The following is a 16,607-nucleotide window of genomic DNA, read 5'->3' on the forward strand; positions in this document are numbered from 1 at the left end:
CCCTGGCTCCCTGTAGCCTCAGGGATGATGATGATGATGAATCAATTTCAAGGCAGAAGATAGCTGAAACTTGCTGCAGCTGCTGCTTTTTTTCCAGCCCTTCCAAAAGGGGAACCGTATCCTAGGATTCTAGGTAGCTGTACCATTACTGTTGTCCAAGATTTCTATTTCAGAAGGTCAATCTATCAGTTATATTTATTGAGCACTTACTGTGTGCAGATCACTGAACTAAGTGCTTGGGAGAGTACACTATAATAGAGTTGGTGGACATGTTTCCTGCCCACAGCAAGCTTACAGTCTACAGATATTAGTATTAATAAATAAATTATACATATGTACGTATGTGCTGTGGGCCGAGGGAGGGATGAATAAAGGGTGCAAATCCAAGTGCCAAGGTGATGAGAAGGGAGTGGGAGAAGAGGAAATGAGGGCTTAGTTGGAGGAAGCCTCTTGGAGGAGATATGCTTTTAATAAGTGCTTGAAGTTTGGGAGAATGACCGTCTGTCCGATATAAAGAAGGTGAGATAGACCAAGGCTCCCAAGGGATTTGCATTTTTTGGATCATTACAAAAGTGAAAAGTCTGTCCCCTTCTAAGAGAGTATTTTGAAATAGAAGAAAATACTTTTCACAAATTGGGGTTTTCTGTGTCTTGGTTCACAGTATAAACATTTCTGGTCACAGAATTACTTTTTCTTGCAACCTGTTTCCTCCTCCCCAGGGACAGAATGAGAACCTCGGTGAATGTGGTGGGCGACTCCTTTGGCGCTGGCATTGTCTACCATCTATCCAAGGCAGAGTTGGACAGCATTGATGCCCATCACAAAGGCCAAGAAGACATCGAAATGACCAAGACACAGTCAATTTTTGATGACATGAAAAACCATAGGGAAAACAACTCTAATCAATGTGTTTATGCGGCACACAACTCTGTCATAGTAGATGAGTGCAAGGTACCGTTCACATTTATGGATATTGAGACATGCATATAGTATTGCTTGTTCATTTTCTTTTTTTTACTTGCATGTATTTTTCTAAAGTGTGTTTTTTTCAATACTGATGTGACAAAGTATCAGTGAATCCCAGATAGTCTAAGTGACCCTCAGTTGTTACTGAATTTTTTTTACTTTAAATGTTAAAAGCAAGGTTGAGATCAGAACACGTGAATCTTATTTATGTTGCAGACGCTTTACCTCACTATAGTGTATCATGGATTAGTAAACAGTTCCACACTGTATTCCTTGCATATTGCTGACTTCTGGGAAGGTGCTTTTTTAGTGTAGACACCTTCTTTGCTGCTAAGTAAAAGGAATTGACTAAATTCAAATCCAGAGTATTTGTGAATGTGAGGGCATTTTTACATGATACCCTATAGAGAGGCATGAGTTAACACCCCACCCTGTGGTTCTCTCTCCATCTCTCCCAAACCAACTGTCTTATGCTTTCGTCCTAACTAATGGAACATAAAAATAGAAACTGAATTGTTTCTATCGAAGGCTCATTGTAACCAACTTGTAATTCAATGAGAAATGTCATGATCAGAATGAAGCAAACATGAAGCCCCGCAGCAGGTGACAAAGGATTTATCTTGGGTTTGATTTGCAAAGTATTTCCCAGGAATCAGCAAAAGCCTTCCCAAGACAGGTTTCAGGCAACAGTGAATATTGAGCCAGGATCCATAAGACTCCTCCCGCAATGGTTCAATTCTTTCTGAATTATTTCTTCTCCCAGTCCATCCTGAAGAAAACTAATGAACTCTGGTCAGGGCACTGGCAAGTACACAGACGTTTCCAGATTAGTAAAAAAGTCCATCTTTTCTAGCCACCGCCATTTGTTCCCAAACAGAGATGATGGCAGGAGAGAATGAGGAATGAATTGGAGGTTTTTGTTGAGAACACCCTTCTTATTTCTCCATTGCTCCTTTTCTAAGCCATCCTCATAATATGATATATAGAATGTGTACAAAATAATATACTATAGGATAATCTAAAGATATTATTATTGTAGAAATTAAAGACAGAAAGGGCTATCGGATCACTAATTTGGCTTGAGGAATTTACTCTCTCATGACATGTTCAGGGCTTTGAACTATGTCATTTTAAAGAATTTTGTAAAAGTCATTTCCTTCAGTAGGCCCATATCCCACTTCAAATGATTTCCAGCTTCTGAGAAAGGCTTGGGGTGAAGTGGATTTGGAGGAAAGCTTGGGTGAGGTGGATTTGGATCAATCAGTAGTGTTTATTGAGCACGTGTACTGCCCTGTGCTCAGTAGTGGGAGCACACAAGACAACTTAAAAGGCATGATCCCTGCCTTCAAGGCATTTATGATTCAATGGAAGATGGCACTCAAATGGAGGAAAGGCTTTCATACTTGCTCAAGAACTTTCTTTGAGAAGACATGGGGCAGGCCTGGAGATTACATCATGTCCCAGGCATGAAGTTATTAAGGAAACAGAAAGGGAAATGTTTCTGCAGTGTCCAGAAGAGAGTGTTCTTTTTTTAATTTGCTTTTTGGAGGTGGTTCCCTTAGGGTTGCTGACACATGAGGAAAGACAACAGGAAAACCTCTGAAGACAAACTTATTCTCCTTCTCATAATCTCCCAAGAGCTTTATAAGGTCCTTTGGCTCAACAATTTCAGCTCCCAATCCTTGTCCAAGCCTCTTTTTCAAATATTTATTTGAAAGTGAAAGTCTAGAAATCTGTTGCAGCTCCTCTCCTTTCACCACAGAGAGACTTCTGATTTTAGCTCACCCCAGGTTTAGGAAAAAAATTCCATTTAAGTGGCAACCTTAGCCTCATTGAAAGTCCCCTGTCATGTTGAGAGAAACATCCCCCACATCCACAGAATCTCTAAGTGACACATACGACTGACAACTCTGTGTACAGACAACTTCCTCTGAGCCAGTTACCTTTGAAGGGTCAGTCCTCTTTCTCCACATTGCACTAAAGGGAAGGGCAATTTTGCTGCATCTCTGATCAAAATTGTCACAGACTAATGTTTTTAATGTGTCATTTCTCTTTCCCTGAGATAAAGCACTCTGGCTAACACCATTAATTCATAACTTTGCAATAACCATGTACCGCTTTTAAGTAAACTAACCTTTACGAGGGTGTCCTAGTGGTTCCCGCATGATGGTTTTGTAATTTTGTATCAGTACATTTCATCTGCTTGATTTGTGAAAGTCACATGGCTTTATGTTTCTGTTATGTTGCACATTCTTGTAATGCATGCACCTCCCAACTGTGTAAGAAGGTGGTCGGATTTGTTTCATATACTGGTGCATTTTGTCGTGTCTTCGTGTCCCAATGCTTCCATAAATCCAGTCTCTGCATCATGTGGAATATCAGTCCTGGGTTTAAGTTTTCACATGACTTGAGGACATAAAAGCAGAAGGTAAGCTTAGGCAAAAATTGACATTTAATTAGCAGTATATAGCTGAAAGGCTGTCTTATTAGGAAAAGGTCCAGTTCAGTTTTGCCAGGAAAATATGAAATTTAGTTGTTGTTTTGTTACTTAGAAAATATGCCCTCCTTATATAGGGCTTTCAGTGGTATTTATGCGAACACTGGAATGATCAAGAAGTGGTTATTTTACTTTTGTTATTTAATGAATTTTGATCTTCCAGCTCCTCTTGCAAATGAATGGAGCCAATTTGTGGTTTAGAGGTGTGGTATATTGACTAAACAAGACTGGTCTGATTGGAACTGAACCTTTGATATGCATGAATAGAAATAGTTGTTCAGTTATGGTTGTGCTTTTCTTTAAAATCTGGTTGTGTGGAGTAGCTCACCTGCCATTTTCTTTGCAATTGTTCAGTTTTGTACTGGTGTGTGTATGTGTAATGAAACACACACCCACTCCTATAAATGTGCAGGTTGTATGGTTGATTGCTAAATTTTCAAGCGAAAGATCACCTCCTCAAAAGCCTCAGTCACTAATTCACCAAATTTACAAAACAAATTAAAAGCCAAAAGACTCTCCATTAAATTGAAAGAAAATAAGTATAAAGCCATTCAATAATAATACTTTTTGAGTCAAAAAGTAGTGCTTCTCCACAAAGCCTATTAAATTTATTGGGAAAGTGCTTTGTCTTTATGAAGGATATTGATGATAAATTGTTTTCAGGTAACACTGGCAACCAATGGCAAATCGGCAGACTTCAATGTTGTTGAAGAAGAGCCCTGGAAGCGGGAAAACTAGGAGAAAGACTCCCAGCTACATCTTTAATAAACTCCCTGAAGCTATCCTATGGTAAAAGATGATGTAAAGATTAAACAAACCTTCTTAAAAAAGCAATCCTACTTACCTGAGATGTAGAGGAATTATGAAAAAGTAGTCACTGTAGGTACATTGTCTTTGCCAAATAACGGTTTATAACCCCTAACTATCTCCCTTGTATTACTGTTTGAATGGATGCAACTGGAGGATATGGTTTGAATTAAAGGCAAAATCTCACCAGGCTTCCCTTTCCCTCAAGATGCAGAATGTAGAGTCTATTTCCACAGAGGAAAGATGAAAACATTGCTAAGTGAGTGAGACTTGCTCCAAGGACTCAGGGCAACAAAGAAACACACAATATATACTATTCTTTAAAGTATTCTCACTTCCTCATCTGGTTAATCACAAGAGAATCCACTCTCATCATGTAGCTAGAATTCTTCTTTAAATTCTTTATATTATTTTCACATGTGCTTGATTAAAAGTAAGCATCTGCTACTGGGGATGCTGAATATCCACTTTTAAGTTACCCTTTAAATTAAGCGTCTCAAATAGTTTTTTCTTCGGATTAAACTAAACTGTTATACTCACTGAAATCAGTTGATTATTAGACACCCTGAATTTCATTGTCACTGTGAAAGACGTGAAATCGTTCTTGAAATTCAAAGGTATGTTTAGTAACGTGTATGTGTTTAGTATATAATGCTGCATTATTCAAACTAGATGTATTTTTTTATTTAGTAAGTTAATTTCATTGTTGGTGTAGAAGAAATACACACATTTTTATGTTTATAATAATTGAGGAAATGTAAAAGGGACACAATCAACCCAAATCTCATCATGCTTCATAAATAAGACAATTTGTTCATATTTACTTTGTGTTCAGCTGTGTGAGTGAAGATATAGCGAATGTTTGGACCTTTCTCTATCAGGGTGATTAATGACAGAAGGTTGACTTTTCCTTAGGTTGTAAGTTTTTGAGTACCTGTGATGAATAACAGCCTTGTGATTTAGAGTCAAAACATTTTGGGGGACATTCTGCCCTAATCAGATACTTTCTGTCAAATAGCCTTGACCCAAGCACATCCATTTTTCTTAATTCTTGGAGTTTAGTTGACTGTGTCACTTTTAACAATTCTTTATAATCAAGTTGTATTTGTTTAATTTACAAAGATAGGAAAGAGACTTAATTTGAAGCACCTTCTTTATCATACATTTACATTAAAGCTCACATCAATTTTTTCTGGCCCTACCTTCCCCTATGACAGGGAAGCGAAAAAAACCAGGTAATTATCATAAGGAGAAGAAAATACATCGTTCCTGTAATGTAGTCGATTCATCAAGCCTTAAACCATGAATGGCAAGAGAATGGTCAATCCTAGAGACTTTAAGGAATGCATTCCTTTTGATATATGAAAGTTTGGGTGAACTCTAATGATATTAACACAGCTTTAGAGTAGAGAAAGGAGTATTTGAGTAAGCCTATACAAGAGCAAACTTGTTTTTAAACTGTCCTTGTCATTCATTTATATTTGGTAAGCATCACAGTATTTCCCCAGAAGGCCTAGGTTCAAAATTTTTCAGTGACTAAGAGTAATGATAAAGTTAAGTCCTCAGGCACCCCTGTACAGATGGTGTGAGGATCCAGGATACACTGTGGATTAAGAAGTGTTCATGGAGAGTTTGAAAGACTGTACAATCTTAGCTTCCAGCTATTTTTGATGTTGGGATATTTTTATGGACGTCTATCCCATTCTTATTTTCATTGGCTTTCTGCAACCCTCCTCTTCCAAATCAAGAACTGCTCCAGCTTAGAAGAAATGTGGGATACTATCCATTCTTTTATCTTGGAGAGCAGGAGTTGTTGGACAAAGAGCAGTATTAAGCAAGATCATATTTTGCAAATGGCACCCCTAGGTTTATAGGAATCAGGACAGCTAAGGAAATGCTGAGGTGGATCATCTTCTACTTCCTACTGCAAGTTGGACAGTCAACTTCCCCATGGTGAAATAGAAGAGTTCAAAGTCCCAGGCTGATATATTCTGTGGCCTGGCACAGAGCTGAGATCTGTACTTCACCATGTAAGCCTCACAGAGTATTTCTGTATGTAGATAGGTAAGGGAGAAGGAAAATCCTTAGCACTGAAGGGGAAAGTGATTTAGAGCCTTCGATTTTGCCATGCCATCCCACCTTCCTACTCAAAGTTTTGCCCTGAATCTCCCTGAGAGGTCAATCTGAGCCCCACACTCCTCCCTTGAGCTCATTGTCTTATGACTTTGGGGCTTTTCCACACAGAATGTTGAAACATATCCTTCCCAACCCTTCTCAACCCTCCTACCTGTTCACTTTACCCTATGCTGAATGGGGTCTGGTCCAGGTCTAGCTCAGGTCTGGCCCATTCTCAGTTTCCCAGTTGTAATTATTTTCCCCTTTCTGCCCATTTTGGGCTTGCTTAGCCCAGTGTATGTGCCATAAGAAGACAAATGGTTTCCAAGTAAATGTTTAACATATCCTTTTCTAAATATGACATTTATGATATTTCTGTTATTTTTTTAGATAGTCTAATGTATGTGAAACTGTTGTGACCCTCCTGTGACATTTTAATAAGATTTTATAAATAGAAATATATTTACATTACATATAGGCCAAATCCACTAAGCCCATGAACAGAAAAAGTCAGTCTTTGTGTCAGTGTTTTGGCATCATGTGTTATATACTTGATCTTCACTGTTTCTTAGGTCTCTTTTTAGGAACCAATGAGTCATTGAGGAAGAAACACAGCCAGCACTTGCCCTTTACCTTTGCTCATATATAGAGGCAGATTTGAAGAAGCATTTGATTATTTTCTAGAAAATATTAAGTTTGAGGTAGCCTGGGAAAATGGAGTAAATGGAAATGCAGTAGTTTTTTCCAACCAAGAGTAAATTATAGACTCCAGGGCAGGAAACTCCTTAGCAGAGTCTGAGTTACCCTGCTTCCGGGAAAAGAACTGTCGTTACCTTTCTCAGTGGGCACACACATTGGATGCTACATCTCCTTAGCTAAGCCCTAAAGTAGAGGTGCCAAAAAACCCTGGGAATGTCTGAAGCCCTGTACTTTCTGGGATAAATAGAAGCCAAGAATGCTGGAATGCTTGTAGAACAGCTTAGCTGTAGGAGATTTGCAGCCTAGTTTTGGGAAACCAAAAATCCCATTCATGTTGGATGAGATTTGGGTTGTTTTTTGTCAAAGGGAAGTGTATTATTATAAAAACTCAGGCACACCCAATCGTTTGCAAAAACACTGATAAATATTCTTATTGTACTAAATAGCTACTTAACAATGATTTGCAAATAATCTGCTCAGCCAGTACAGAAAGCACCACAATTTTGTTGCTTCTACAAGTACAATGCTATAATTCACTTAACTTCGTCAATATACAAGTTGTCTAGAGGCATTTTTCTGGGCCAAGGCTATTGGCTTTCTGATATTTTCAGCTACAGCAATAAACAATAAAGTCCTTCTTCACAGATTGTAGTTTAGGAAATCAAATCTCTGTAGTTATTGTTTGGTTTGGGGAATAAATTGTTCCTAAATCACACTCAAATGTAATTTACTTCTCCCACTTTGATGACTCTCCTCCTCTTATGTATCCTCTTTTGGCCTCATTTTTGTTCTTTTACAAAATTCTCCTCCTCCTCTTATGTATCCTCTTTTGGCCTCATTTTTGTTCTTTTACAAAATTCTCCAAAGCCAAAAATAAAGGCCTGAACTTAAACACAGTTTCTTTCACGGCTACAGTGGTCCCATTCCCATTAAGACTCAATCCATGCCTTTAAACTGGCATTTGGGACCTTACAGAAAACAATTTCAAGCAAGAACAATGAATAGCAAGATTTTTAGAGATGTCTTTGTCAGAAAAGATCATGAATTCACAATCTGAGGTAACTGCTAGCCCATGAGTGACAAGTGTCTTCCATTTCTGGCCCACAACGTAACTAAACTCATCAGATTTTAGTGATTTTGGAATTGCTTAAGGTATGGAATTTCTCTGACCCAACTGCATTTCACTGAATTTCCCTGGAAAATATGAGCCAGCTTGAATCCATTTCTTCATTCTCCGTTAAGCCATGTTACTTCTTAATGACCTAATTTGAGAAATGATTGCTTGGGCAAATGCTTCTTGAGTCATATTTGTAATTCATCATTTAGAGTTCTTCAAATAAGTTGATCACTTGAACCTTTTACTTTTTGGTAAGCTCCTTGTCCTCTTCTGTCCTGTCTGGGCCCTAGGTTTCAGGGTCCACAATACTGGTCCTGAGTTTTGCTTTCTTGTGTTGGAGGGTAGAAAGAAGAATCCTTCCTGAAAAGAAAAAACAGTGTGCAGGCATTTAGGTCAGAGAATCATTATTTGGGAATTGGGGAGATGAAAATCTAAACTTTTTCCTGCTCCACAGCCTTTCAGTGGACTCTATGGGATTTGTGTGCTGAAAGCAATATTACATGCCTTATTGCTAAGTGCAATACCACAGGGGCTGACCACACAGAGAAAGTCTCTTTCTCTTGTTAGCAGAGATGTCTATGCTGTGTTCGTGTTCATTGTGAGTCCTCTCTTTTCTCTATGTGGGATGAATTACAAGTAAATACTTATCTTTTGGGCCATCTTCTGTAAGGGAAGAAAAATCCAATATATCTCACTTTTAGGCTTTTCAGAATTTGATTAAGGTATGGCTGTGCTCTTCCTTGAAGCTGGCATTAGGCCTCAGGTGGGGATCACTTCTAGATGAATCCTTTGCAAGGTGAATGTCCTTTAAACTAATTTTACAAATAGCAGAGTCATATGGCTCAGGGGAAATTGCACAACCATTTTGACATCTGTGCTCTTCCACTTTACCTGCATTACTGCATCATTCTTGTTGTAGCAACACAATGCAGAGCTGCTCAGAATGCCCATTTTGGGGAGTTTTCTCAAAAGAGCATTAATTACTAATCCAGTTGGGGATTGCAGGAGCCATTTGCAGAGAGAATAAGCAACCCTTGGATAAGACTTTGTGCAGAATTTACACCACTTTATTTTAAATTATTTGTAAATAACTTTTCTTTTTCTCCTTTCTGTTTGTTCTTGTGTCTATATATATAGACACAAGAAGAAACATACATACATATGGACCTAAATAAATGGACCTACATTTGCACATTTAAACGGAGGTATCTCTAGCTATGAGGATAGATACATCCATATCTTCAAAGAGCTGTGAATAGTTGTCTTAAATCAAATCTCTTAACTTGATCTTTACTGTGGAATATGTCTTGATCTCACCCCAAAGCAAATAATTAGCATAAATAGGCTAGTAATTGCACATAGTGATAGTTCAAAATGCTTGAGTTTTGCATAATGATAATTACCTTTTGGCAACAATTGTGATTTCATGAAACAATATTGTACTGTAAAGTAATGCCTTCAGCATGTCCTTCCTGTTCAAATGTACTATTATTTCTGCTAAAGCTACAATGGGATAATTGTTTTTAACTACCTTACTCTGTGTTTAAACTGCTAATGAATATAGGCTGTATTTCGGACTATAAAGAATATGTTAGTAAAGAACCCTGGTAAAATAAAGATGGAGTAGATAAGGGTGAGGAAAGAATCCCTTCCATTTTCCCTACTTTTCTCTAGTGCAGTTTTCCTATCGAAGTCTTTGTTTATTAAATGGCATGACAGTAAAGCATCAAATAGCAATAAGGCCGGAGGAAGATGAATTATAATTATATCAAGGATATCTCTCTCAAACATGAAATCACTAAAGTTCTTGGTTGACCCTCAATATAATTATAATATTAACATGTTAATCTTCCTTGCATATTACCCTGCCTCTCCTCCTCTTCCTCCTCCTCCTTAACCCCTTTAACCACATATCTCCTTTCCTAGTGATGGTTTTGAGGACCTTGAGTCAGTCCTGTTCTGCTGAGGTATTAATGGCAAAACCAGCTAGGGGAAGTAGGCTGCAGTGATGCTCATTTCTCAATAAATCCCAGCCCATGCAAGCTTCTCTTCTGAGATTTGGTCTTTTAAATCATCCCTCAGGCTCCCCTGTTTTCTCAGGAGTTAGAAACATCGGAACATAATTTTGGTTTGCCACAAAAATGATTCCTAATGGAGATGGTTGTGGTGCTGTGAACCCCTCTGTGAGAACTCCAAGCAACACTGAGAGTGTGCTTCTACAGGAGGGCATACCCACTGAGATAAGAAACAATACAGGCCTCCAGGAAAGTGGCCTATGAAGACATTTTCTGATTTTCTATGGTACTGTCTCATCCGCATGAGAAGAATTGCTCTTCAGATCTTTAGTACTCTGATTTTTTTTAACAGACAATGGGTTCCAGATTTTCTAAAATAACTTTAAACTCCTCCAGGAAAAAATAAACATTGGGTTTCTAGGTAACATAATAAAGCCCCGGCTGTCTGCTCGAGATTTGTATACAAGAGGATACCTTCGCTGGGATTTTTTGTATTGTATTTTATAATTTGTTTTCTACAGCCAGGGAAGACAGCTTGCAAAATGTGTTTATAATTTGATTTTTCTGCCAGCAGTACAATTCTAGGTTTCTCTTTAGGGCCATATAGTCTCATGAGCAGCAAGTAGACTGTTTTTGGAAATGAGTTTTGAGGCAAAATCCACAGATTTCCACTAGCCTTTTTCCAGTTTTTCCCCCAATGATCCCCTGCACTATCAGGCAGTTTGTACTCTTACTACAAATTTTTATTTATAGAATGCATGGCAATATGTATTTATACGTCTCAGAGAATATATAGTCATTACTAATTTAACCTTTATACTGATTTTATGGGTTTGAACCTATTCAGAAACCATAGAGAACTACAGTGTAAACAGAAGGAAACTATTTAGCATATGTAATTTACAGACACAGATATATTCTTATAGTATTTTCTATATGACCACAAACAATAGGGAAATAATTCTATCTAGAGCAAAACAATTTTTATAAGGATTTTTAGAGTAGTGACATTTTTCTGTAACATAAAGCAGCATTTGAGAAATTTCAGAATAAAGTACCTAATGAAGCAAAGAACATAACTACCAAGAGGAAAAAAGAATTCTGTAGAAAACCTAATATTATGACAAAATATTCTTTTAGACTGACTGTCTCTAGTCTAGAAGCTTTCTGATCCCTATTTTTAGCACTGAATCCAGTCATCCATGGCTAAGAGTGTAACTTTGCCTTTATATATGTGATCAAGGTTATAGAAGTGGAATTGTTTTTACTGAGAAACACATATCAGAACTCCCCCCCACACTTTCAAAACTGTCTATAAGGAAAACAAACTGCATAGCTGTGTTTAGGGAAATATAAATGGGGGAAAAGTGATGGGAAGGGGAGCGTTCTTGTGGTTAATTGCTGTTAAGAAAATACCTGTTGAGCCTCACCTTATTTAAGCACATTTAGAATTAAAATTGAAATGAGTGCTAGAATAAACAAGATACAAACTGGGTCATAAATTCCATTATGGGTAAGTAAGTCTCCTCTCCCATTGGGATTTAACCAGAAGCACTTTGGGGTAAAATCTAACCCTGTGTTGTGAATACTCTTTCTTCCACAAATTGTAAATTTATCACAAACTGTGAAGTAGACCCTTCAAGGAAAGGGACTTTTGTTATCACAACAGTCACACTTTTTGAATCTGATTATAGGGCCAGTGTTTAAGGTGGTTATTTGTCCGTGAGATATTCAGAAGTTTCCTTAAGATACATGGACACAGAGGTTTTCTTTATATGTACTTTACTTCGAAGCTGAAATATCAGGTATTCTCTTAACTGAAGTTGAACACATATTTTTTTCTCTGTGTACTGTCAAAGTATGAAGTTCTTAAGTTTTTACTTTGTTTCAGCATGAAGAACAGTGCCTCTTCGCACTTTGTGTAGATAATATAGGTATCTGTGTGTAATTTCAGTGAAATGATGTATAGATGTATTTTAATTTAATAATTTTTATTTCTTTGGCTGTGAACTGGAATAGATGTTTGTATTTTGAAAACACTTTTAGTTGTGTTACTATGAATCTCTCTCTTAGTAATGTAAATTTTCTATGTATGTAAACACATAGATAAATATCTTGCCTGTACTCACAATTTTCAAAATTAAATATGCAGCCAAGATGTTTGTAAATACTTAATAAGGAGCTACCTAACCAGCATAGTCCATGTGGATGGATGGAGTGTGTGGGTGTGCACGTGTCAAGTTTCCTTGTTCTTAGTGAAAAGCATCACACTACTCATCTAATGCACTGTTAAGTGTAACTGTGGCACTTATACTACCATGAGCATTAATTAGCTGTAGAACGATGACATTAACCTAGGTGTCTTGTTCACTTGGCATGTTTGACTTGTAGTGACGTAAGATTAGTCAGTTACTAGGTAAATTAGCACAAGGGTCATAAGGAAAACTTCAACCTTGCTCTGAGGTGATTGAACTTGAAATGCCATGCTCACTTCTCAGAGATTTACAGGCCACCTGGCTCCCTGGACTGCCTCCAGTTGCCAGTTAGTGGCAGGGTGAAGGGAAGTCACTGATTTCTGGATCTATGACTAAAGCCTTCCTTGAACCCAGGCCTCCAAAAGCACATCTTTGCCATGTCCTCTCAAAGCTGACACTGCAGCAGTTTTCATCGTCCAAATCAGCTGGGGGTGGGGTGGGGTGGGGGATGGGGGGAGGCAGAAACAGAAGCACAGAGAGTCCAGAATGCTGCATTGGTGTAAGAATGGAGAAGAATGATGCACAAAACCAAGAATGATAGTATTGGGAAAAGGCAAAAAAATATTTTTGGTGGTATAAATTTTGTTTCGCCTTTACGACTTCCAATATCTATTTGCCTCTGGAAATAGCACTCTTTAAATTATCATTGAATTAGATACTGTGAGAACTATACTACCTATAGGAATTGATAAAAACGTGGCTTCTGTCCAGAAAGACTAACCGTTAGAGGGTAAGATTGAGGACCTTATCATTACACTGAAGTGGAATTCAAGAGCTCTTCAGGGGTGTTTTTAAGATATCGCTTCCCCTTCTCCAGTTTCTGCCAAATTCTTGGGTGGGAACCGTCACTGTCCAGAGCCAATTGTTTTGGTGAGATCTTTTCAGGGAGCTTTCTTGTACAAGCAGAAAAAAAATTGAGATTGATCTTTTCCTTAGATTCAAAATATCAATCAATGATTTGAAGTAATGTACTGTACAGTATTTGTAGCACTTGATGTTAAAAGACAAATGAATGCAGAAAATGAAACTTCAACTAACTCTGAGGTTTTTTTCTTGTATATTGTTTTGTAGGAAATGCCTTCTTGACTAACTGTCCTTTTTAGTAATTTATATATTCATTTTATTATAGATGTTTGTTTTCAAATTTTCTCTTACTATGTGGACTGATTTCTGTAACTGCTATAAAACCTGACATTCTTTGTATACTGAAAATAATCAGTGAATCCAATATTTCACTAAATGTTGTATCTTTCATGTATATATCATCAATAAATGTTGATTCATAATTTTCTTGCCTGATGTTACTGTGTGTATGAGAGTGTGTGTGTGTGTGTGTGTTGCAAGAATCCATTTTGTTTGACTGCAACTGGTATTTTGAGGGTGAATGCACAAGTCCATAATGGAGGTATGATTTGCATAGAGGCTTTTGGTTAGTTTACAGAGTTGTCTGGATGGCCTACCAATTGTACCAATCCCAAGGTGAAGGGATTTGAACTAAGGTCCAATATGGTTCTTCCCAGTCCACTTGATGCCAGCCTTGGCCTATGCAAAGCCCTGCAGGGCTAGGCAATGGTCCCAGCTCTCACCGTTCTGGAGACTCACCTCTGCCTCGGACTCTCTCTGGACCTGGGAGATTTATTGATTTATTTTAAAAAATGAGGCTTTTCACAGGTGCTTTTCACTTCGGTTTACACTGTTTTCCTGGTTTGAGGTAAGGGAAAAGGACCTTACCTCCTCCTGCATGTGTGCACATGGCGGGTCACCCACACAGTCTGGTAGTGACAGCAGCATCAGCAGCTCTCTGTAAGCTCCGGCTCCCTCTCTTCAGGGCTTTCGTGGACCCGGCAGATAAGTGGCAAGATAAACAATTACACTGACTGCACCTCTCCTCCAAGAGGCTTTCCCTGACTAAGACCTCATTTCCTCTATTTCCATTCCCTTCTGCGTCTCCCTGACTTGATCCCTTTATTCACCACCACTCACTCCCTAACAACAGGGCCGCACAACATTTGGTACATACCCATAATTTATTTATTCATATTAATGTCTGTCTCCCTCTCCCCTCATTAAACTGTAATCTCAATGTGGACAGGGAATGTGTCTGTTATCCTGTTGTGTTGTACTCTGCCAAGTATTTAGTATAGTTTTCTGCATACAATAAGCTCTCAATACATGCAATTGATTGATGACTACTGGACAGCATGCACTCTCCCAAAAAGCTGGAAGACTCTCAGCTGTGATGACCCAGACTTCGAGCCCCCTTGTCAGGAAGGCAGCTCCAGCTTCACATACAATACATGCACACACACAAACACACACACACTTCAATTTCATCGGAAACTGTACACACCCCCACAGTCAGCCTGAGTTCCTTCCTCCGCAGCTTCATGAAAAGTCCTGCCTCTGTCTTCCCCTTCACTGCATTGCTTGATAGGTCCGGTGAACTGGTCATTCAAACTCTGAGAAAATCAGTCATTAAAAAAATGCAGGTTTGTCATATCGTCTTGAAAGATTTTGCCAGAATAATATTTCTCAGGACAAAGTGTGCCACACTGTTGTGGAACCTGCACAACATCTGCTTTTACAGAGATTCATTCAATAGTATTTATTGAGTGCTATCCCTTCTATTTTCCTACTTTAACTGACTTCCAGTAAAACCCAGCATAAAACCTCATTTTTGGAGCACATGCTACTCACATCTTCACTAACACTACTCTGGGGATCAAGTGGTCTTTATTTGCAATTACAAGGCAGATGGAGAAGCTCCCCTGGATCAGACTGGCTCCCAACTTTGCTTTCTGTCTTAGTGGAGAGAGCACAGTCCTGGAAAGCAGAAGGACCTAGGTTTTAATCCTGAACACCACTTATTTGCTGTTTGACCTTGGACAAGTCATTTAACTTCTCTGTGCCTCAGTTACCTCATCTGTAAAATGAGGATAAAGATTGTGAGCCCCATGTGAGACATGATCTGTGTCCAACCTGATTAACTTATATCTACCCTAGCACTTAGTAGAGTTCTTGGCATGTAGTGAACAGTTAAAAAATACCATTAAAATAAAGAAGAAAAATTATTTGGGATTGTATCAGGTCCAGTGGATGCCATGGATGAAAAAGCAAAGTTAAGTACATTGAAAAATGAAATGAATTAGGAGCTGAAAGGAGTCTGGATTGGACAGGATGAAAAGGAAAGGAAAAAATAATTGTTAGGGAAAAGGGGCATGAAGAGATTCTGAGGAGAGAAAAAGTGAGGTCACCCATAACAATTCCTCAAGTGTTTAGCTTAGCCAGGAAGTTGAAAATCAGCTATCTTGTAAACAAAGTCAGGGGAAATCCATTCAGATTTTAAAGTTCATACATGTGGTTCAATTCTCCCTTCATGCACTTATATATTCTCTCTAGTTAAACTGACAGATCCCAGATTTCAAAAAAAAACAAACGCAAACCTGAACACAGCTATTTAGCACTGCATAATGAGCAACTGTTTCTTCTCCCCATTTCTCCTATTACCCTGCCCATTTAAAAAGAGCAGACCCAGTGCAATGAAGAATACTTGCAAAGCAGCCTCTCCCTACTGCTATAGGTTTTTGAAAAGTAAGCTAAGTTGGAAGCCTCACAAAGATGGGAATGTATTGTGGGTAGGGATTGCTTCTACCAATTCTTTTGTATTATATTATCCCAAGCATTATTTTGAGCAGTAAGTTGTCAGTATATATGAATGATTGATTGAGCAGCCAGCCAGAAGTCATTTTCTCCTCTCCATTCTTTAAGCCACTCCTCACCTCCAATCACAGGTGACAGGAGTGGATGGATTGGTTTTACTCTTCATATGGACAATTTCCCAGGGTCTCTACCACTATCCCCTGAGATATAATTTCATTTACCAAATTCTCAACTTATTCTTGAGCAGGATAGAGAGGCATTTGCTAGATTCGAGCTGATATGCTGAACATCAGGAGATGAGGGGTGAAAGAAGAAATTAATCAGTGGTATGTATTGAGTGCTTATTGTATACAGAGCACTGTATTAAATGCTTGGGATAATATAATTCAATAAGGATGGTAGAAACTATCCCTGTCCTCCAGGTGCTTACAGTTTACAGGAAGAGTTTACAGGAAGAGTGCTATGGGAGGAGCTCA

General features: G+C 38.3%; 1 protein-coding gene across 3 annotated transcripts in view; it reads left to right on the plus strand.

Moving 5' to 3' along the window:
* Window positions 1-13,757, plus strand: part of SLC1A2 (solute carrier family 1 member 2) — a 132,511-nt gene extending 118,754 nt beyond the window's left edge. For all 3 annotated transcript variants that reach the window (XM_029059466.2, XM_007658768.3, XM_007658765.3), the window contains exons 10-11: window positions 720-951; window positions 4,127-13,757. In XM_029059466.2, the coding sequence (XP_028915299.1) occupies window positions 720-951; window positions 4,127-4,201 (307 nt within the window). In that variant the 3' untranslated portion in view covers window positions 4,202-13,757. The remainder of the gene's footprint in view (window positions 1-719; window positions 952-4,126) is intronic.
* The last annotated feature ends 2,850 nt before the right edge of the window (window positions 13,758-16,607 follow it).

Source organism: Ornithorhynchus anatinus, chromosome 3 (genome assembly GCF_004115215.2).
Source record: "Ornithorhynchus anatinus isolate Pmale09 chromosome 3, mOrnAna1.pri.v4, whole genome shotgun sequence".
Lineage (NCBI taxonomy): Eukaryota > Metazoa > Chordata > Mammalia > Monotremata > Ornithorhynchidae > Ornithorhynchus > Ornithorhynchus anatinus.